A 21,222-nucleotide genomic window follows, 5' to 3' on the forward strand; every position below is an offset into this window, starting at 1 on the left:
GTGTGGACGACTGTGATGTATCATCGACGTGCGTGGCCCTCAACACGTTTCGGGTCGATGCATAACTATCCAGACGTGCTTCTCCAGTTTCCACTGAATGGATGCAAGTCTCCATGCTGAGGCTGGCGACTAGTACAGGCGGAAGTGCGGGTAGCGACAGAAACGCATGCAAGTCCTATGGCGTGTTTGGAGGCGCTTGCAGGGATAACTAGTTCTCGTCCTGCAGATCTCCGAAGTGTCTACTGTTCACATGAACACGGCACGATTGCTTGTACTTTTCGAAGCTCGAGACGTTGCCAGATGGTCAGTGGCAATTCGGAACTTTGTTTGCAGGGCTATCCAGGTCAACAGGAGCCCAAAACTTGATTCACGGATGTCAAAGCCAGACGTGCATGTGGAATATACTGATGGTGGGCGGAGTCGTTGATAGGGTTCCGTGGAGGAACCAATGAGAGTATGACATGGACCAATGCTCAGCTGATCTCTACACCACCACCACCACCTGAGACAAATGTGGGGGAGAAGGCGCCCGGGCGTGACGAGCCATCAGGAATGCGCCTCGGCCCTGGAGCCTTGCATTGATGATTCGTCTCCTCGAGAAGGGTGCTCTAGGTCCAGATTCTTGTCTGCGAAGATGCGACTGTGGGTGAGCACCACAGGTGAGCAGGAGGGGCAACTCGGATAAACAAAGCTCCTTTTCCGTGAACTGCCTTCCACTAAACGCTTCTGGGTATAGCGCTACCTGGCTCATTCGCACGTGACTGACCTCTTGCTTGCCTCTGCTCACACTCGATCACTCCCCAGCAACATCCCAACTCACATTTCTTTGCAAGTTGACCTCTTCTACCGCCCCGTCAGACTGCCTTTCTACTGTTTGTCCACAATATTCCCATCCGCCTCACCAAGGATCAGCCAAGGGCGACTTCCATTCCCAGGTCACCTGATCAATAATCACGTGTAAGTCGCAGGTCCTCCATCGATATCCCACCATAGCTTTCCCAGCACCCTGTCTACGCCCACAGCGCCGTCTGCGCGTCATGCTGGCAGTCATCTGCCACGCTTAAGACGCGCAAAGTCACTCAATTCACTTTGGGTCGACCTTGTCCGCGGTTTCCCTTGGACGCGCCGAGATGCGAACTCCGGCCAGCCTGAGGCTTTCGCGCATGACAGACCCTCATGTGATACTCCGAGGACACCCTCTTTTGCAATAGATCTGCTTTACCTTGCCTTAGACCCCGTCGCTATCAGGAATGCTAACATGTATGCTTCTATAGAGGTGCGAATCGCAGCTGTCCCTCGTCCGTCGATCCCGTCCGGGTGACCTATCCAGCCTCTTGCCGGACTCGACTTCTGCTCGATCCTGTACAGGCATAAAGAACCTCGCGTGCATTAGGTCCGGCTGCCATCTGCAAGATTGTCGTCCCGTCCACCTCCCGGCCTGTACACAGCAGACAGCGAATCGTCCCAAATAGCCTGCAAGCAGGATCGCCCATCACAGCAACGTCGCCAATCCTGTGCCGCCGTACCACTGGGATTTGTATCCGCACCTTTTATGGCCGCTCTTGTACGTTCGTCACCAGTCGACGCAATGGCGCAGCCTTCCAACAAGCGCAAACGTGGGAACGATGATCTCGGTCGCAACGTTAAGGAGAACAAGTCTACAAACCCCGAGGAAGACTTCTCGGCTTCGCTGCTACAGATCGCCTCCGACGACAACCAGCGTACTGCCCAACAAGCTCTGTCTCACCAAGAAGTCCTTGCTCAGAGCGTTTCGTACCCAGATCCTGCCTTTGATGCATCGGGTCTCGATGCCTTCGGCAATACCTCGCCTTCCCAAGCTCTGAGCACCCCACAGAACCACAACCTCTATACTGGCGTAGGCCAGACTTCCAACACTGGCGATGGCGTCAAACCTTCGGTCGGAACACCCGAATGGCACCAGGCCCGTAAGGATAGCCACAAAGAAGGTAAGCGTGCTTCATATTGCTCTAACATTTCCGCTCTAACCTGTGTCTAGTCGAGCGGCGTCGACGTGAAGTCATCAACGAAGGCATCGAGCACCTTGCTAAGATCGTCCCCGGTCCAGACAAGAACAAGGGAGCCATTCTCCAGCGTACGCACAACTGGATTACCGATATGCAGGAGAAGGAGCGCAAGTGGGAAAACGAGCGCCAGATCACCCAACTTGCTCTCGATGAACTTACCAAGCGTAACGAGACCCTCCGCAACTCCAACCGTCAAGCTTGGAATGAGTCGAACAAGTGGCAGCAGCGTTGTCGTGATCTCGGTGGAGAGTTCGATGACTATGACAGTCACGGACCCCAATTTGATGATGCCAACGACCTCGACTCATCTCTGCCAACATCATAGAGCGATGCACTGCAGCCTCGCGATGTTAACGACTTACCGCTTGTCGAGACCAAAGTCGAGAAGGAGGATGGGACAGCCCACATAACTCTCACATTCTCGTTCTCGATCTCGAACGAAGCACAAAACTCTCTATCTTCTTAGAGTCCTCTGAAGCCTCGAGCAGGGGTGGTCCCAGCCCACAGCCGCAATACCTAACCGTGGCCACCCCGAGTCATCAGCACGCAAGCCACACGGGTTGATCACACTCATCACTGCTTTTGAAGGGCATCTTCATTGTTCATCCTTTGTGGGGCCAGGCAATACTCCCACCTATTTCCGGACTTCCACTTCCACTGTTTCCAGCACAGGAAGGTTTTCGATAGACGCACACCACAGCAGAGCACGGCGCAACCAAGGAAGGCAGGCATGGGCGTTGTCGAGACTCTTGATTGATTCTTTTATTGATTGGCAGGAGCAAACACCAGGCATAGATCATTGCATCTTGCACACTCACAGCCGCTGTCTACTGTGATCGCGCGTAATAGTCATCTGGCAAGGTATTGCTCGAGAGCATGTAGCCGAGAGCAGACAGCGATCAAAAGATTGAAGAAAATCGTCTCGTCTCTGCTGCGTACGTGCTCGTGCTACGTATGAACTCGTCCTCTTCATCCCCGCTCATGCTTATCGCCACTCGCCTTCCTCGATATGAAATCAGGAAGACAATTCGCCCGGTATGACTCTACTACGCCAAAAAGCCAGGACTTGCACGATCTACGTACCATAACGCTCAGGAATGTGTGCGAAGGCCAGTAATGCTCTGCTCTGCCGATACAACAATTGCCCACACACCGACTATCGTAGACACATAGAGCATTTTCGACCCAACTGAGGATCGTCACCCCTCTTCTCGATGCCACCCAGCTGGGACGCAGCCTCCTTCCTCACCGCCTGCCTCCCTCCCTCCCCCCCTCAGCACCTCACATCTCCTTAGCTCCCGCCACAACAGCCTCACCCCCTGTTCTCCACCTCCTCCATAAAATACATCCTCCCCGGCATCCCATAAGCCGGCTTCCCCGCCCCCCTCAAGATCTGATAGATCTCAAACCCCTCCACCACCCTCCCCCTCCCCTCCCTCGCCCCCACCTCTTTCCTCCTCAATCTCCCCTCCATCTCTTCCGCCCCGACCAACGTACTCTCCCCTCCCGTGCCTCTGGCCTCCCTCCCCCAAACCTCCGCTCTGAACCCCAGTTCCGCACCCACGACGATCGCCAGTATGACCTTCGTCTCAATGAGCGCCAGCTGCTCGCCGATGCAGGTCCGGGGACCCTTCTCGAAGGCGCGGAACGCGTCTTTGCCTTCCGGCGTGAAGAGTTTGGATTGGGGGAAGGGGAAGGGGGATTGTTCTGGTAGGAAGCGCTCGGGGATGAAGGAGGTGGGGCGGGGGAAGTATTCTTCGTTGCGGTGGATGAGGAGCGCGATGGGCCAGAAGGCGGTGTTGGCGAGTGGCAATTGCGCGCGCTGCTGCCAGGGTGACCCCTTGGGGGAGGGGTTGGGGATCGTGTGTTCTGGGTTGGAGGTTTGGCGCAGCGTGGAGGCTGGGGGGAAGAGGCGGAGGGTTTCTTTGAGGATGGCGGTTAGGTAGGGGAGGGAGTTGATGGTGTAGGGGTCGGATTTAATGAGGGGCGCGAGGGTGGCGGGGGAGAGGTCGGCGCCGTAGACGGCGTGGAGCTCGGTGATGAGTTTGCTGCGCACGGTGGGGTGGTGGTGCAGGAGGTAGAGGCCGTAGGCGATGGTGCTGCTGGTGGTGTCGTGGCCGGCGAAGAGGAAGGTTTTCACGGCGGTGATGGCTTCGGTGCGGAAGGTCGCGTCTGCCTCGCCTGCGGATGGCTTGATCGAGGTGCCCGAGGCGCGGTTCGTGAGTTTTTCCTGCGCGTAGCCGTCGAGGGCAAGGTCGACGGCGGAGCGGCGTCGGTCTTTGAAGGATTTTTGGCTGGCAGTCTGGTTCGACTGTTTGCGCTTGGCGAGCGCGCGGTCGACTTCGACGCCTACGAGGTGGTCGAGGGTTTTGGTGTTTTGATGTAGGCGCCACAGGCGGCGGAATTCCAGGTTGTTGAGGATGCTGAAGGTGCGGGCGCTGTTGTGCATGAAGCTGGCGCGCTCGCGGAAGGCGGTCACCAATGGATGGTCTTGCTGCTGGGAGTTGAGATCCGTGTCGAGGACGACTTTGCCGATGATGTCGATGGTCAGACGGGTAGAAATCTCCTCTAGTTGGAAGAGCTCGTTCGCGCGTGCCTTTGCGCGTAGGATGTCGACGTAGATGAGGGTGCTGTCAACCATGTAAGGGACGAGGGTCATCAGATGAGTGGCGCTGAAGCCTGGATTGTACATAGCCCGAAGAGACTTCCAATGCTGGCCCTCAGAGGTGAGCAGGCTGTCTTTTCCCAGGAAGACGTTGAGATAGTTGGTCGCGGCCGAGGCTTTGGGGAGGCTTTGGCCTGTTGTCTGCGATCCGTCAGTCCATCTTTGTTCCCTGGCTCTGGGGAGAGAGAGTAGAAGAAAAGCCTTCTCTGCTAGAAATGAGAACGTACCGCATACTGCGATGCAATCACCGGATCGTTGGTAAGGACAAAACGATCGCCTACCGGCCACAGGTCCAGGTACCAGACGGACGGCATGTTGTATTTCTGCTGGATATAGTTCACAATGACATGAAAATGGGTGTCCTCAGGAAACAACGGCATCGCTTTGGCCACGATGGGGATGCTTCCCAACAGCCAGTGCATGACGGGTGGCTGTGGACAACCGGCGAGCTCTGCGCGCTTTCGGCGGACTTGGATCAGGCCATAGACGATGCTGGCGCAGAGCAGCGCTGCGACCGCGCGCCACATCATGTTGAGAGCAGACCTCTAGCGGTGGAAATTAGATCGAGGTCCAAGAAGCAAGCCGTGGCGGCTGATAGAGGTCTTCTCTGTGGTGCGTGTTGAAGCTGGGACGAGTGTACCAGCTGAACTCTTAGATGTTGTGCGGTGTATATAACACTATCACCTGGGTTCATATCTCGAGGGACAGGAGTCGGGATCTCATGGGACCGCTTCAAATGAGCCACTGACCTTGGTCGCATCCGGGACTGCCGTGGTCGTGAGTAAGATGACTCTGGGCGGGCACAACTACCAGGTAACAAGACCCCAGCTACTAAACAACCGGGACCGAACAAATGGGACAAATGGCAGTACGACAGACGAGCCTAGAAGCCTTCTCTAGTGTCGTCCGTCACGAGTCCGAACCCGAAACATATCCTTGACCGCCCATTCAGCGGGGAAAGAAACCGAGGGTGGACGGGGTTGTAAGGCGTCCAGTCGTGCTAGTCTCGATGGCGAGCAGTTAGCGGTCGCAACAAGATGCCGTGTCGTGGATAAGATTATGATGGCGACTTGCAGGGTCTATGCGAGCGCTGGTACCCTATGAATTACGAGTCGATGGGACTTCACCTAGTGTAGAACTCGGAAGAAAGATCGTAAAGTGGCATTGTTGAAGACTTCGTGTCATAAAAAGGCTATCCAAACATCACGAATCCCACATAACTTCGCCCAATTGTAGAAGTACATCACCCATGCGTTTGCGCGCCTTGACACTTTCCTCGCGGTCGTCGCCTCGCAATGCTTCGCTAAAGCAAAGCTCGATCAGGGTGCGCAGCTCGTCGTAGCTAAAGCCTACGCCTTTGCCCGATGACTTCGCGTTGCTGACATACTTCATGACCTCGTCGGGCCCCTCCAAGAAGAGCGAGTAGTACGCGTGTGTGTCGGTGAGGATGCCGTCGTCCTCGTTGCCGTCGCCCGATGCAGCGACGATCCCCAGCCCATTCATGTCTGCCGGTGCAGTGGTACCATTCTTGGTCTGACGCACATTGGCAATCATGCCACGCAGATTCTGCTGCACTACCATGGCGTCGACCCGCATTCGCTCCGCACCGTTGACGTTCATGACGAGGACGTTGTCGGCACCCGCGACCATGTATCGGTCGACAAGCCGTCCCAAGCCCGAGGCAATAAATCTGCGTTCCTTGATGCCAAGCTGAGCCGTGATGTTGGCATCGAAGGAAATCAAGTCGCTGTTTAGCCTCAAAACAAGGGGCGAGGCCGAACCCGGCGGACTGCCCAAGACGAATGGATATGCGCCAGACGACAGCGGCGGCAGACCCGCAGAGTCGACTCGTTGAACATTTTGCCCTGGCTCGCCGCCACCCATCGAGCCGGGCAGGTCGGGACCACACAAGATGCGCGAAAATTGGTACATGATGCCACATCGGATATCGAGATGCAGGGTAAGCAGCGACGTCTGAGCGAGATTGCGGAAGGATGTTACTGTAGTATCGAAAGGAATCACAGTCTCGGAGGTCAGAGGTAGATACGTGAGCTTCTCAGGCGAGTCCGTGCTGAGAGGTTTCAGGCTTTTAATCAGCGTCCAGCGACGGGTGTTCTGCCCCTGAGACTTGCTTGAGGGTGTATTGACCACATGCCTGAGTTGAGACAGCGCCGCAGTAAGCCACTGCATGCTGTTGTACAGCAAGGACAGCTGCTGCACAGATTTGGGATCCGAGATGATATCGTATGCTGACACAGGCGATGCCTTGATCGCCTTGAGCAGCGCCTGTACCTCTTCATTCACCAGCTCGGGGTTGTAAGTTCCTGAAGAGCTGGCGTTCCACAGCTGTAGAGCGAGATCGTGTACCTCGCCAGACTCGGCGTATGATGCGGCCGCTTTCAAAGTGAGTGTCTGGGCATTGTGGTTGGTAGGCGACGACACGACCCGGCTCACAATACGCTTGTAAAAGCCAAAGCACTTGTCATAGTAAGTCACGAGCTGATTAATAATCAATTGCGTGAACATCTGATCGTGCGGTATTGATGCCAGCATGGACGAGAATGACCGGATCAAGCCCATAAAGGTGACGGCTCCCTTGAAGATGGGGTGCGGCGAGTGCTTAGACCAACTAGCATCCTCTTCAAAAGCTTCAATGTCGACCAGACAGTGTGTGCAGAGCTCCGTTACAGCTTCTTCCAGCTGCGGATGGAAGATATTGATCAGAAAGTCGTCCAGGAAGGATGTCAATGTACTGATGGGGATGTTCGCAGTCTGTGGCACAACCTCCTTGAGACGTTGCAAGAATGTGAGCGACGGCGTCAGTAGAATCGTCATGTTGAAGACGCCTGGTTCGATCAGCAGCTTGTGCCCAGCAGAAGTGTTGTCAAAGCCGCCTCTCTCTGCGACTTCATTGACACCCTTGTTCTTGGACCTTCTCACAAGACCAGGCACGGAAGACTTCAGGATTTCGTCCAATTCGTCCTCTTCTTCTTTGATGCCGAGAGCTTTCTGATCCATTTCCGACAGTTTGAACATACGCTTTTTCCTGTCCCTCTGCTGCCGAGCAAAGACATCCGCGGCAGTCGCCGCGGTGAGGCCGCCTCTGGAACCTCTGTCGCCGTCTGTGGCCAGGTAGTCATGCAATGTTGAGCGCATCTCCATTTGGTAGAGTTTCCACAGCTCCTTGAAGCTCCCAATCAACTTGTCAGGCTTGGAAATCCCTTCTCGAGCAGCAAGACCCGAAACCACCTCGTGAAGGATTCGAAATCCCTCGGCTACGGCCTCAAACTTGGCATAAAGTGTCCACAGGAAGTCTGAGAGCACCTGGCTTCGACCGTCGTCCACTCTCATCGTCATTGTCGTCCGCTTGTCCTTGTTCAATTGACCGCGAACATGGCTGGGGTAGCGCCCATCGACTTCTGAATTGGTCTTCTCGACGACGCGGTACAGTTCGACGGGCATTCTTTGCTCTAGCCTCAGTACAGCCTCCTCCAAATGGCCAAGTTTGTTCAGCGATTCCAGTATCAAGTGGATATAGTAGAAAGTGTCCGCCTCGGGATTCTTCGACGCGTCCTCTTCCATGACCACTGAGGTATCCAGGTTCGAGAGAAAATGATAGACTGGTCGATCCCAGGAGTTTCCAGTCTCACTCATGCTTGCCACGCCATCAACTTGTTCTCCGTTCGGTTGTTTCTTCTTCCACCGGTCGGCGCAGTATGGACTCTTGAGGTAGAGATGATCGTGCAGCTCTTCCACAAGGATGTCCACAAGACTGCTTTCTTGGGTCGCAAAATATGATCGCATGTCGGATAGCGCAGCGATTTCTTCAAGCTCAGACTTGCGAAGTCCTCTGAGACTCTCCATAAGCAAGTCGACGGCGGACAGGAATCGCTTCTCGCTGATCCGCTCTTCCAGCTTGCCTGGAACGGTCTTGAGATCTTCAATCAAAGAGACGAGCACCACCATGTCATCCAAACTGCCACTCGTTTCGGCCAAGGATCTCAACTCAGGCTTTGTGGTCAACATGCCACCTTTGGTGCTCATAAGCCCACCCTTGAGCATGCGTACGCGATTCTGACTTTCTCGTATGGCGTTCTGGATTTTGTGATAGGTTCCGACTGCTGAATTGAAATCGGCATAATGCTCGTTAACCACGCTCTTCAATGACTTCTGGAGGTCAACATGCGTTTCTGCGAAGTCGGGCTCCTTCTCTGCCAGTCCTAGAGAGCTAGGATCCATCAATTGTAGCGCAATCTTGACAGGCACGCAGTCATCGCCTTCCAGTGTTTTCCAATTGCCCTGAATATGTCGCATAAGCTCATCCATCGACTTCGTAGGTCGACTGGGTGAGTAGTCTTTGTAGCGGGAGGTCGCAGAGGTTGGAGCAGCGTAGCCATTTGCAGCAGCACGTGTTGCACTGGGGATCGGTGGCGGCTGCTGGTATCGTTCCTCAGGTGGTTTCAAGCCTTGACCGCGGTCTCTGCTGCGACTCTCGCCATATCCTCTGTTTCCTTCTCTTGTAGGTGGCCTCCGCTCGGCGGACTGAGGAGCCAACGGTGGTGTCCCATATCTGCCCGAGTCGGGCAATTGGTCTCTAGGCTGTTCTCTCAGCTGATCCCTTGGTTGGTCTCGAGGCTGGGATGGCCGTCTCGGGTTATACTGTTCTTGATCATCTCTCGGCCTCGATGGGGGTCGGCCATAGCCTTGAGGTCGATCTTGAGGGTGTGACGGTCGCCGGTCGCGTGGACCGTCGTAGCTACCGTAGCGATCCGCCGATGCTTGCGGAGGCTGCGGAGGCCCGCCTAAGCCACCATAACCAGCCCCTCTTCTGCCATCTCTCGGCGGGCCAGGACCAGGACCAGGACCAGGACCAGGCTCGGCGCCGTATGGATTTGGCTGAGGCGATCTCCTTCGTTCTCTTCCGGGGTCTCTGGTGTCTCTTGAGCTGTAGCTGTTCACACTGGCGCTCGACTGATTGTTGCCAGCCAGGTACGGGTCTGCATATCCTCCGCCTCCACCTCCTGCACCAGCATATGGATTTGCGATATTGGATCGGGACCCCGAGTACCCGTTCACTGCGTAGGGATTACCTCCGCTCATATTGGGCTGCCGGAGGGCAGGCACTGCGGGACCGAGCTTGGAGGATACCTTTGCTGTCGCGTCGGATTCATAGCTCGTCTAGCAGGATCATTGACGAGTAGAGAAGAAACAGTGGAGTGAAAGCAATGTTGGTAAGGGTGATGCTGAAACGAAACATCGCAGTCGGGGCCACGAAGGCAGTGAACGCGCACGAGTCAGGCTCGACTCCTGGAATTCTATATCTGACTCGGACGATTCTGTCCGCTCACTTAACAACTACATCATCATTGTTCGCCTTGTAGGTCTGATACTGGTCTGAATCTATGTGATGTACTCAAAGTCACTGCCCCGGCAAGCCACCCAGAAATCCCTCACAACCTCATTTGTCTTCCGTGCTCCGCGAAGACCGTCTACTTGAGAAATGAACCTGTCCCGCTGTTCCTGTGTTGTCGCTTGTAAGGCTTTGTCTGTCAGAACACGGTTATCATCTTTCATGGCCTCGCGAGCAATGCTTTTGAAGAGCATAGGCTGGTTATGAACATAGCGACGGATCTGCTCGGAGAATACATCGAGCTCGGATCGGGCACATTCACCCCCAACTAATCGCATGAACGACGCTATGATTCTGGGCTGGTAGCTTTCACCGAGGGCATGCAGGTTTCGTTGCGCAGGACTGTCGTGAGGCACCTTACCAGCCTTGCTGAGCTCGACGAATGCACCGAACAGGTGTGCCGCTGACCGCCGGGGCAGTGTGTCCGGCTCGGCAATGACCAATAGGCCCAGCTCTAAGCACAGTGCGAACGCTTCTTGCGCCTCGTCTAGCTCTAGGAGCGTGTTACCCCATCGTGGCAGCGATCTCGACATGAAATCCAGAGAAGCAGCGGCGTACGTGCTGTCGCGGATGACGGAGATGCGATCGTTCGAGTTCAACAACTGCTGTATTCCCAATAGGATCGGCTGCAGCAAGCGAGGATACTGTGGACCAAATTCCTCCGGTGAAGCTGCCGCGAGGAGGCTTGCAGCAGATCCCATGACAACATCGATGTTCGGGGAGTGGATTGAGACGTTCTGTGTCACCAGATCGACTGATATCGGAGACGTGAACTTGAAAGGCGAGGGATGCATCTCGGTGAAGCCTGATCTCACAAAATCACAGGAGGCCTCGATGAATTCGCTGCTGGCTCTGGAGCCCACTCTTTCGATGACCTGCTTGTAAATCTGAAGAGTCTGGTGCTGCACATTTGAACCCGGCCCATTGATCCAGAAGCCCGAATTGCTGGATACGACATTCTCCAGATCAACTGGTGTATCATCGGGAGCTCTTAGGCCTCTACCAATGGCGGCAAGAGTCTGGAGCAGATCTGTGTTCTGTTCTAAGAAGTTTTCCTCGTCTGCCGAGGTAACGTGGCTGGCTTCAACGTCGCGTGCCAGAAGACCAAGTATCTCCGTGAGTGGCTGGACCTTGGCTGATTCATTGTTGATCGACTGCACTACCGCAGCTACTGCGCCATAGATGCGATGGCGCTCCATGCCTCGGAGATCTTGGATAGTATTGAGGGAAGCGATGAAGCCACCAAGCGCTTCGGTAAGAGATGAGCGCTGTGAGTCGCACAGCGTGTAGATGGCTCGCGACGCTATTGTTGCACTTGCAGGAAGGTGCAGAGACGAGAACAAGAAGCTCAAGATCTCCATCAAGTTCGGATGACGCTTGAAGTAGGATGTCATCTCGGATATGAACTTGATGCACGTCTTTCTTGCCATGTCCGGGACATTCTGGGAATGGACGACCTCACGGAAGTGGGCTCCCTCTAGGATGGACGCAATCAGAGAGTCGTATATCTCGGGTTCTGCGGTCATAGTATCAGCGAATGCCACCAGACAGTAGAGACTTCCCTCGAAGTCGCGCCAGTCTGGCGCAGAAGTTGTTCTTGTGACGATGGCTTGAATCAGTGGAGGCCCAAGGAGGCCAAATGCCGACTGAAGGAAATCTTGGACTTCAAATCGGAAATCTTGGAACTTGGATCGATCGTCTCTGTCCCAAGAGCGAGTCGAGAAGTTCATCTCCTCCTCGGGCATTTTGGCTTTCGCAAGGCACGCCTCGCAAGCCTGTCCCACGAATTGTTTCAGAAAGTTCTCGGCCTCCGGATCCGGGTCCCAATCTGTATGGCCCTCGACAATTGTGTTGATTGTTTCTAGCATCATCTGGCACACCTCATCGTCGACACCAGCTGTTCCCTCACATCTCAGCATTGTAAGAAGCAGATTCATCATGTCGTGATAGCGACCCGAGTGAATGTAGTCTGGCGAAGTTGTATCGACTTGCAGCATGATGGCATCTAGCAGATCCACGAAAGCCATAGCTTCGGTGCTCGGATCTCCATGCACAAGGCTTGAAACCCAACCGCGCGCCACCTCCGAGGTAGCGAATGACTGAGGATATCTAGAGTCGGCTTTAGACAATAGCCTTGGAGAGAGGGTCTGGATCATGACAAGGGCGTGTAGTGCAGGTGTGGCCAGATGATTGTTCTGCAAAGCTTTCAATGCCATGCTTGTACAAAGCACCGCTTGCTTGTTGGCGGACTGGGTCTCGGCTTTTGGCGCATGGGCTTCTTGAAGCTTCAGCAGACCTGTCCAGAGGGGCAGTGCTTCAAGAGCTGATCGCGATAGCATAGTGAAATCAGCTTGTGGGAAATTCAGCTGGGGAGGATTAGAGCTTATGCTTGGATCGATAAATGTCTGACAGTAGCCCGTGAGAACATGACTGAGCAACTCCAAGGTATCGCTGCAGCTGAGGGAGAGTTGTTGCTGGGTTGTGCTTCCTGGAGCCTTTGAATTAACATCTTCCGCCAGAGTGACACTGAGACGCAGGATGCTCGCAATCTGTTTCGCTGACCGCTGTGATGCCAGGCCGAGAAGGCCTGCCATTGGAGGGAGTTGCTCGGAAGGGACATATTGGCCTTGTAAAAGCGAGCCGAAGATGTGGCGCACAGGCGATGGCCACTCGGCTCCAAGCTTCTGGTACAACGTGGCCAAGGTGGACGCCAGCTTCTGTAGCACATAATTTTCGTCTTCAAGCAAGGCTAGTCGTATGTAGCTCGACAGGAGTGCTTCTAGCAGAGAGCTACGTGCATCGGTGTCCTTGCTGAACTTGTCGGTTTTCCTGGACTCGTTAGGCAGAACATCGCAGAGGGGAGCGTTCTCACCAGTCGGCATTGATTTTGATGGTCAAAGTCAGTGCCCCGTAGAATCGAATGAGGGCATCCTGGTTCTGCAGGAAATCGAGGGCTGCCTGCCAGGCCGAAGTTTCTCTCTGCAGGACCTGTAGCTGCTTCTGGATTTGATGTATGTGAGCGGGCGAGCCTTGATTCTTAGGGTCATTCAAGGCGCGAATGAGCGGCTCCATGACTGATCAGTCGAAAGCTCTCGAGACCGCCGGTCCTCCTTAAGGAGGGGAAGTGAGTTGTAGACAGATTTGCAACTGAGGCTGCCGACTGGGGCTTCTGTCACCTAAGATGAAGAGTTGTGGGCGTAGGTGGTTGAACCCCACCTTAGACCATGTGTACTTCACCATCCGCAGCGATAATGCATCACCTTTGTCTTGATCATCATCATAGAATGCACAAGCGCCCTGCGAGTACTCTCGACAACTGAAACAGTCACGCGTGAATAATCCTTAGGACTGGGCCAATATATGTAGCGAAACAAAACAAATCCTTGGTTACCACAGTAGTATAGCGGCCTTGCGCGCTCACGACGAACTCCTGCCCAATCATCCCACGCCTTCTGCTGCACCACCGACAGTGACCTCTTCAAGCCCCGACTACAACATCGCTCTTTGTCAATGCGCTGGCCGCATTTCCGGGTCTTTTCCATCCCACGGAAGCCCTCTCACCTATTCACCGCGCCGTTGTCGCCTACAATCTCAGTCCGCTCCTTCTCCTTCTCCAGCTCTCTCAGAAGCCTCGACATGGAGACCGTTGATACCTCAAAGCGTCTCGCGCACCTGCGCGCCTTGATGAAAAAGCACGCGGTGGATGTGTACATTGTCCCATCGGAGGACAGCCATCAATCTGAGTACATTGCTCCGTGCGATGCGCGGCGAGCGTTTATCTGCGGCTTTTCTGGTTCAGCTGGCACAGCTGTCATCACGCAGGATAAGGCAGCGTTAGCAACAGATGGGAGATACTTTAACCAAGCTTCGAAGCAGCTGGACGCAAACTGGCAGCTATTGAAACAAGGCCTGGAAGATGTACCGACCTGGCAAGAGTGGTATGTGCCCCACTACACATGGACGTAGCCTCGCTAACTGCTGACAGGACGACGGAGCAAGCCGAAGGTGGAAAGACCGTGGGTGTTGACCCGACCGTTATCACAGCGATAGAAGCTCGCAAGCTCAGCGAAACGCTGAAAAAGAAGGCGAATGCCAGCCTGGTGGGAGTGAAGGAAAACCTGGTAGATCACATCTGGACTGAGCGCCCGGCCAGGCCGACGGAGAAGGTTATCGTTCTCTCTGAGAAATATGCTGGCAAGTCATTCAAGGATAAGCTTGCGGAACTGCGAAAGGAGATTGGGAAAAAGAAGGCCGCAGGGATGGTAGTGTCGATGCTGGATGAGATCGCCTGGCTCTTCAACCTTCGAGGCAACGACATTCCCTACAACCCAGTCTTCTTCTCATATGCCGCTGTAACGCCGAAGACTGCTACGCTCTATGTCGACTCGACCAAAATGAGCTCCGAGGCTCTGGACTATCTGGGAGATGCTGTCGCCATCAAGCCGTATGATGCCCTTTTCTCCGACCTCAACGCCATCAGTGAGAACGCTGTTGCCGAAGCTCAAGAGAACGGCGAGACTGAGATCAAGGTGAAACCGAAGAAGCTGTTGCTTTCCAACAAGTCCTCGTGGGCGCTCAGCCTGGGACTCGGGGGTGAGGAGAAAGTCGAGGAATCACGGAGCCCCATCTCTGACGCGAAGGCTATCAAAAATGAGACCGAGCTTGAAGGTATGCGACAATGCCATATTCGAGACGGGGCTGCCTTGATTGAATATTTTGCATGGCTGGAGGATTCGCTTGTGAATCGACAGGCTCAGATTGATGAGGTCCAGGGGGCAGAAAAGCTCGAACAGATACGATCCAAGGGCGAGCATTTCGTTGGTCTCTCATTCGACACCATCTCATCAACTGGTCCCAACGCTGCCGTCATCCACTACAAGCCAGAACCAGGAAACTGTTCCGTGATTGACCCGAAAGCAGTATATTTGTGCGACTCTGGGGCTCAATATTTCGACGGCACAACCGACACCACGCGTACACTTCACTTTGGAACGCCTACACAAATGGAGATCAAGTCTTACACCCTTGTCCTGAAAGGAGTAATTGCACTCGACCGTGCCGTCTTCCCAAAAGGCACGACAGGATTTGCCATTGATGCATTTGCGCGCCAACACCTGTGGCGAGAGGGTCTTGATTATCGGCACGGAACGGGTCACGGCGTCGGATCGTTCTTGAACGTTCATGAAGGTCCTATTGGTATCGGCACAAGGTCCGCCTACTCGGAGGTATCCTTGAGCATCGGCAACGTCATTTCAGACGAGCCCGGATACTACGAAGACGGCAACTTTGGCATTCGGATAGAGAACATGATCATGGCGCAGGAAGCAAAGACCAACCATAAATTTGGCGACAAGCCATGGATCGGATTCGAGCACGTTACGATGGTACCGATGTGCAGGAAGCTCATTGACCCATTGTTGCTCGATCCCGAAGAGCGAGACTGGTTGAACAATTACCATAAAGAGGTGTGGGACAAGACCAGCCCGTTCTTCCAAAACGATGACAGAACCACTACCTGGCTGCAGCGAGAAACAGCCATCATCTGAGGGAGCAGCAACAGAGTGTTGAAGTGAGGGACAATTGGTCTTGATACCCTATAGAGCGCGAGAGCCGTCATCGCCATAGATGTGAGATGTGGATATCAGGCCAACAGCGCTGTCTCAAACAATCCAAGAAACACCTGACCTCCTCTGCTACGTGGTGTATCACTCCCAGATATTTGTTTTGCCGTGTAGAAGGCTGTATTCGGCATTCATATGCCCTAGAACGGGCGAAACTCCGGTCTTTTGGACTCGGGCACAGTCGGCAATATGCCGTCCCTCACGCCTCTCCACATCCACACACATGCCATTGCTGGTCCGCCGCTGTATCACTAACTTAGTGAACCCTGTTAGCGACTAGAGCTTGATCAGAGGCCCCAACTTCGCCCCATGCGGAGAAGCCAAAGGCGGCCGCCGAGAGCTCACCAGCAACAACCAATGCCAAGCATTTGCATTGCTATGTCTCGGGGTATCTCTATCGAGTGTCTGTAGTAGCATCCCAACCAGGGGACAGTAGGTCTACGTTGCCAACTGAGCAGGCAGATCGAGAGTCATACACGCACATGATGAACGGCAGGGAACAGGAGTCTGTTTCGCCCCCGGAGATGGAGGAGACTGGCAGACCGTCGAAGCGGCAGAGGCGTGCAACAGCAGCAGACGAGCTGTCAGGCGACGCCCGTGCAGGTCGTCAAAACAAAGCCTGCTCCAATTGCCGCAAGCTGAAGGTGAAATGCGACCCGGCCACCAACCAAAGCAGCTGCACCAGGTGTACACGACTCGGACTGGTCTGTCTGAGGGAGAAACGGTCGTGGACGACTAATGCCGACGACGATGCCTGGCAGACTCAGCTCACGTTGGTCAAGCTGGAACGCGCTCTCGAAGATGTCCTGGAGAAGCTGCATATGCCCGCCCTTGACCTCTATGTCCAGCCCTCGATCGTCAAGCCTCACCAGGCGCCTCGGTCCACCAGGCACAATTCCGAGGAGCCGGTCGATACCCAGCGAGATGTCTCACCGGCTCCGATGAACAGCCTCATCGAAGCAACACAACTCAACGGCCTACGCAGTCAGATCCGACCTCTGAAACAGAGAAGGAAAGGCGGCGGTCGACGTATGGACTCGGATTTGATCTCGGAGAAGCTTTTGACCCTCCAAGAGGCCGATGAGATGCTCGACCTGTTCAAGAGATCTTTGTCGCCTCATCTCTTTTCTGGTTCTATTCCACGTGATGCAACCATCGAATCGCTACGTCGGTCTTCGACCGTCCTCTTCACGGCTGTCATCCTCGTGAGCGCGCTCCACATGCCCGGCAAAGAAATGCTGCACGAGCTGTGTCACAGGCGCTTCCTCGGCCTCGTTTCATCTATCATGTTCGATCGTTTCCATTCTCTCGACGACATCCGCGGACTCTGCATCGCCGCATTCTGGCAGCCCTACTTAAGCTGGAAGCTGTCTGGACTTAGTATTCGCATGGCCACAGAGCTCAATCTGCACCACGCATTCTATGAAGCCTTCAATGAGCCAAGCATAAGCCCAGACGCCCGCAAAGAAGCGTTGGAAAAGGCACGTCTCTGGTATGTTCTCTATGTTCTTGATCACCAGTCGAGCATCACATACGGTCGACCGTCTATTATGACTGAGCTTCGACCTGTCAAAGATCACCAGATTCTGCTCAACTCTGAGTCATGTACGCCTCCAGATCGGATGCTCATCTCCCAGGTCACCAGCCTGGTTATCCTGAGTAGAGCATTTGATCACTTTGGTCTGGAGCCGAAGCGCACCATGGCTGGTGACGACGCCACGGTCATGGGTCACATGAGGTTCACCGAGGACATGGAGGGATGGCGTGACAAGTTCATGATGCTCGAGGAGCCGGACTCAGAAGCAGCGAGGTCTCTATACAGGAGCGTAGAGCTTCACCATCACTTCAGCAGCTTGGTGTTGAACTCGCTCGTTCTCCGAGGACGTCCGCTAGACAAGCTGTCCGAGCTCCCAGCTAGCTTGCGCCCGCTGGCCCTCAAGGCTGTCGAAGCTGCCCACGCTATACTGCAGCATTTCCTCGATGAGCCTCGATATCGAGATGAGATCGTTGGGATGCCTTTGTACCTCCACTCCATGATCGCCTTTGCCGCCGTGTTCCTCATCAAGTTGTCTCCACGCTGGCATGGGATCGGCATCACCATAGATGCAGCTCAACAGACAATTCCACTGGTTGAAGAAGTCATCAAGCTCCTTCAAGCCTGCAAAGCCGGAGCCAATCACATGGTGTACTCAATGGCAAAGGGATTTGAGCGCATGCTCCGTCAGCTGAGAAGGAGTAATCAAGTCAATGGTCAGCAGCCCTCGCCAGTGCAGACTATGCAATGGCATCAAGGGAACCATTCGAAGGATCACCAGACCGCTGGCATTTCCAACATGATGTACACAGAGCCTATGGGCCCGCATGCCGACTACTACGGCTCAGCAATGGCTGGCACGGCAGGGGAACTGCCACCGAACTATGGCTCACCGAACACGACGACATCCAGGTTGTCCCAGCAGCTTAATTGGGGCTTCCAGGATGAAGAGCTTTGGTCTGTCGGCATGGGCTACGACCTGCTAGAGCCAGGTGGGCAGGGGCTCGCCAGTATGGATTTCCCCTTCCAAATGTCTTCCTACAGTGATACTCTACCGATGCTTTAAGTCCAAAGCTAGGCCAGCGCGGAAAGTGCCATCACTCATGTCCTCATCCTCTCGACGCAGCACTCAATGGTGGCCGTTAACACCATTTGTGACGTTGCCATCCGCTCTGGCGACTAGCACCCCGTTCGGTGGCTTGATGCCTTTGGCCTTCTTCGCGAACTCCTCCCTGAAGATGGCTTCCATCTCTCGCCGGACCTTCACGACTTGGGAGTCCTCGGAGAACTCAACATCGGCCCAGCTGAGCCCTTGGTCTTTCTTGACATCCCTCTTCAGCTTCAAGCCGTGCGCCAGTCCGATAGGCAGCCCCTCGATCTCCAATGATACCTCCGCGGGCATCAGTTTGCCGACGACGGTATGTCCACCCTCGCCGTCGAGCATCTCACCGGCCACTAGGTTCTTCTTGGCAGTAGCAACCACATCGCCCGCAAACGTCTTGGTCGAACCTGTCGGCTCACCTCTGCACATAATATTCGCGATGGACACACCGACCTCCAATCCGATCAGGTGCCAGGGCTTGTACTGCGCTGCAAACCAGCCCGTCTTGTCAGTCTCCATACCATACTGCGCGAACGCCTCCTTCTGATATTCGGACGTCGCTGCCGATTCATTAGCATCTCTTCCAGGCCCTACCGAAAGCGTGCGCTCTTTTTCTCACCTTCTATAACGACAAAAACGCCGTGCCGCGCATGATTCCACACATCCCTGCCATCCCTCTCCAGCGAGCTCACCACCTCCACGTACGCCATCTCCTCTCCACCCCCTCCTCTACTCCTTGGTTTCAAGCACGCCGCCAAATCCTGATAGCCACACGGCCTGAACGTCAGCCCCTCCCTCGCTACCGCTAACCCACACCCATTCGCCACCGCCGCCATCTCCAGCGCCGACTTGGTCCCATCCAAAAAACTGTTATAGATCTGACTATTCAACTTATCTTTCGCCAGCTGCTCCGCACTGAAACCCCAATGGTCCCACACCGTCTCGGGCGTGCTGTAATTGTACTCGGGGAGGTACTTGTTGCCCTTACCAGCGCAGACAACCCGAAAGCCGCTGGTGCGCGCCCAGTCCACCAGTTCCGATATCAGTGCCGGCTGATCGCCGTATGCCATCGAGTAAACGATGCCAGCTTCACGGGCGCGCCGCGCCAAAAGCGGGCCAGCTAGCACGTCGGCTTCGACGTTGATCATGACGATGTGCTTCTTATGCTCGCAGCACAACAGCGTGTGCGCGACGCCGGCGGAGGGGATGCCCGTGCATTCGAGAACTACGTCCAGAGACGGGTGGGCGATCATGTCGGCGGCGGAGGTGGTGAGGATGGTCTTGCGAGAGGCGATGCCGTCGCTGAGGGAGAGCGTGCCGGTCGTGTCCGTCAGGTGGGCTGGGTAATTGGTGCGGCGGAGGGCTTCCCGTGCGATAGAGAGGTCGAGGTCGCAGACGGCGGCGAGGTGTATGCCGGGCGTGGTGTGTGCTTGGGCTATGCTGTAGGTGGTGAGCACATGTCAGCGAATGGTTGAGTCACAATGCTAAAGTCTGCTGCAAGGATTCAGACTTCGGGACCCTCTGCTCGGAAAGGCGCGATATTCTCTGGACAGGATAAGGGGATACTGGTTAGGAGGAGAATACCTACAACATGGATCCAAACTTCCCAGCCCCAATCACGCCGACCTGGATGACCCGACCAGCCACTTCCCTCTCCGCCAGCTTCTCAGAGAGGCAGGACATATCTGGCTTTGAGAACGGCGACAAGTGATTGGAAACTTCTAGTGGCTGCTTGTTCGCGGAATATATAGATGGAACGAGACGCTGCACTGGATAAACGTAGAATTGTCAATGACTTACGCCAGCTCCAACTACAAGACTAGGATAGATATGTGTACTTCTCGACCCAGAGCGAAGCCGTATATCCCCCAGACTATCTATATCCTTATACGATACCACACTGTGCCCAAACGCACTCCACCACCTCTCCGCCAGTAGAGACGCCAACCCGCCGTTCCCCCCCTCCCTTGCCCGCTCTCTCCACCTCCATCGTCCGAAGGTCCCATCTCTCCACACCAACGCACACACGCAGCCGACGCTCCGGTCTTCCAAAGCGATGATCACCCAAACGAACCGCCCGTACGCACGACCCGGCAATTCTCCCCATTGTCCTCCCCCTTACCCCCAAACCCATGCATCCAAACGACAAAAACCCGCGAACTCCGATCCGGCTGTACAGCGACAAGTACCTCCCATCAAAAGGAGAGATCCACACATTCAATCCACTAGTAATCATGCTCCTACAGTACTGCACCCCCACTACAGTACCTCTCTCCGCACGCCGACCGACCTGACACCATACCGCGGAACGGCGAAACGCCGTTTCCCCCCCGCTTCCCGCGGCTCACTCCCACCTCTACTGCCATGTCCACTGCCAGGTCACCACGTAGATCCAAAGCGGCCACTCACCGAAGTGCACACCGACCTGCAGCTCACGCCTTTTGCAGTCACAAGTCACACTTACACTTGCCCGTTGCAGAGCAGTTCGCGATGGGAGTTACAGCTACAGCCACAACCACAGCTACCACCCATCCCACGAGGATCCCCCGCTATGGGCCCGGGGCCGATTTGTGTGCTTGCACCTCCGCTCTGCACTGGCCCCTTCGGAGCAGGAGCTGAACAGCAGGAGCACAACAGCAGGGTAGGGTAGGGTAGGGTAGGTAAGGGGTAGTGTTCCGTGTCTCGGCTGCCACCGCGACTTCCCCCCGACAGAAACGAGCCATGTTGGATGGAGGCTTGGGCTCGGATAGACTCTACTACTTTCCTGCTGGGAGGTTAGATTATCTCATGCGGCAGACCCAGACCGTGGGAGGAGGGAGCGCGCTGGCTCGGTAAGAGGATCTTC

At 55.1% G+C, this 21,222-nt stretch overlaps 7 protein-coding genes across 7 annotated transcripts; 3 read left to right on the forward strand and 4 right to left on the reverse strand.

Moving 5' to 3' along the window:
- Nucleotides 1-1,588: 1,588 nt before the first annotated feature.
- On the forward strand, nucleotides 1,589-2,370 carry HMPREF1541_04913 (uncharacterized protein; the record flags this gene model as incomplete). Its single annotated transcript, XM_008719255.1, has 2 exons — nucleotides 1,589-1,967; nucleotides 2,018-2,370. 2 exons carry the CDS (start codon nucleotides 1,589-1,591, stop codon nucleotides 2,368-2,370), a joined length of 732 nt encoding a protein of 243 aa, XP_008717477.1.
- Nucleotides 2,371-3,357: 987 nt separating this feature from the next.
- On the reverse strand, nucleotides 3,358-5,240 carry HMPREF1541_04914 (uncharacterized protein; the record flags this gene model as incomplete). Its single annotated transcript, XM_008719256.1, has 2 exons — nucleotides 3,358-4,851; nucleotides 4,938-5,240. 2 exons carry the CDS (start codon nucleotides 5,238-5,240, stop codon nucleotides 3,358-3,360), a joined length of 1,797 nt encoding a protein of 598 aa, XP_008717478.1.
- A 673-nt stretch (nucleotides 5,241-5,913) lies between these two features.
- On the reverse strand, nucleotides 5,914-9,810 carry HMPREF1541_04915 (uncharacterized protein; the record flags this gene model as incomplete). Its single annotated transcript, XM_008719257.1, has 1 exon — nucleotides 5,914-9,810. The coding sequence occupies one exon, from the start codon at nucleotides 9,808-9,810 to the stop codon at nucleotides 5,914-5,916; it is 3,897 nt and encodes a 1,298-aa protein (XP_008717479.1).
- A 300-nt stretch (nucleotides 9,811-10,110) lies between these two features.
- HMPREF1541_04916 (uncharacterized protein) lies at nucleotides 10,111-13,192 on the reverse strand (the record flags this gene model as incomplete). The annotated part of the gene is made up of 2 exons (XM_008719258.1): nucleotides 10,111-12,949; nucleotides 12,993-13,192. The coding sequence occupies 2 exons, from the start codon at nucleotides 13,190-13,192 to the stop codon at nucleotides 10,111-10,113; spliced, it is 3,039 nt and encodes a 1,012-aa protein (XP_008717480.1).
- A 564-nt stretch (nucleotides 13,193-13,756) lies between these two features.
- Nucleotides 13,757-15,666, forward strand: HMPREF1541_04917 (uncharacterized protein; the record flags this gene model as incomplete). Its single annotated transcript, XM_008719259.1, has 2 exons — nucleotides 13,757-14,058; nucleotides 14,106-15,666. The coding sequence occupies 2 exons, from the start codon at nucleotides 13,757-13,759 to the stop codon at nucleotides 15,664-15,666; spliced, it is 1,863 nt and encodes a 620-aa protein (XP_008717481.1).
- A 560-nt stretch (nucleotides 15,667-16,226) lies between these two features.
- On the forward strand, nucleotides 16,227-18,341 carry HMPREF1541_04918 (uncharacterized protein; the record flags this gene model as incomplete). The annotated part of the gene is made up of 1 exon (XM_008719260.1): nucleotides 16,227-18,341. The coding sequence occupies one exon, from the start codon at nucleotides 16,227-16,229 to the stop codon at nucleotides 18,339-18,341; it is 2,115 nt and encodes a 704-aa protein (XP_008717482.1).
- Nucleotides 18,342-18,404: 63 nt separating this feature from the next.
- On the reverse strand, nucleotides 18,405-20,060 carry HMPREF1541_04919 (uncharacterized protein; the record flags this gene model as incomplete). The annotated part of the gene is made up of 3 exons (XM_008719261.1): nucleotides 18,405-18,937; nucleotides 18,997-19,817; nucleotides 19,966-20,060. The coding sequence occupies 3 exons, from the start codon at nucleotides 20,058-20,060 to the stop codon at nucleotides 18,405-18,407; spliced, it is 1,449 nt and encodes a 482-aa protein (XP_008717483.1).
- Nucleotides 20,061-21,222: the final 1,162 nt, after the last annotated feature.

The sequence above is a fragment of the Cyphellophora europaea genome (assembly GCF_000365145.1).
Source record: "Cyphellophora europaea CBS 101466 unplaced genomic scaffold supercont1.4, whole genome shotgun sequence".
NCBI lineage: Eukaryota > Fungi > Ascomycota > Eurotiomycetes > Chaetothyriales > Cyphellophoraceae > Cyphellophora > Cyphellophora europaea.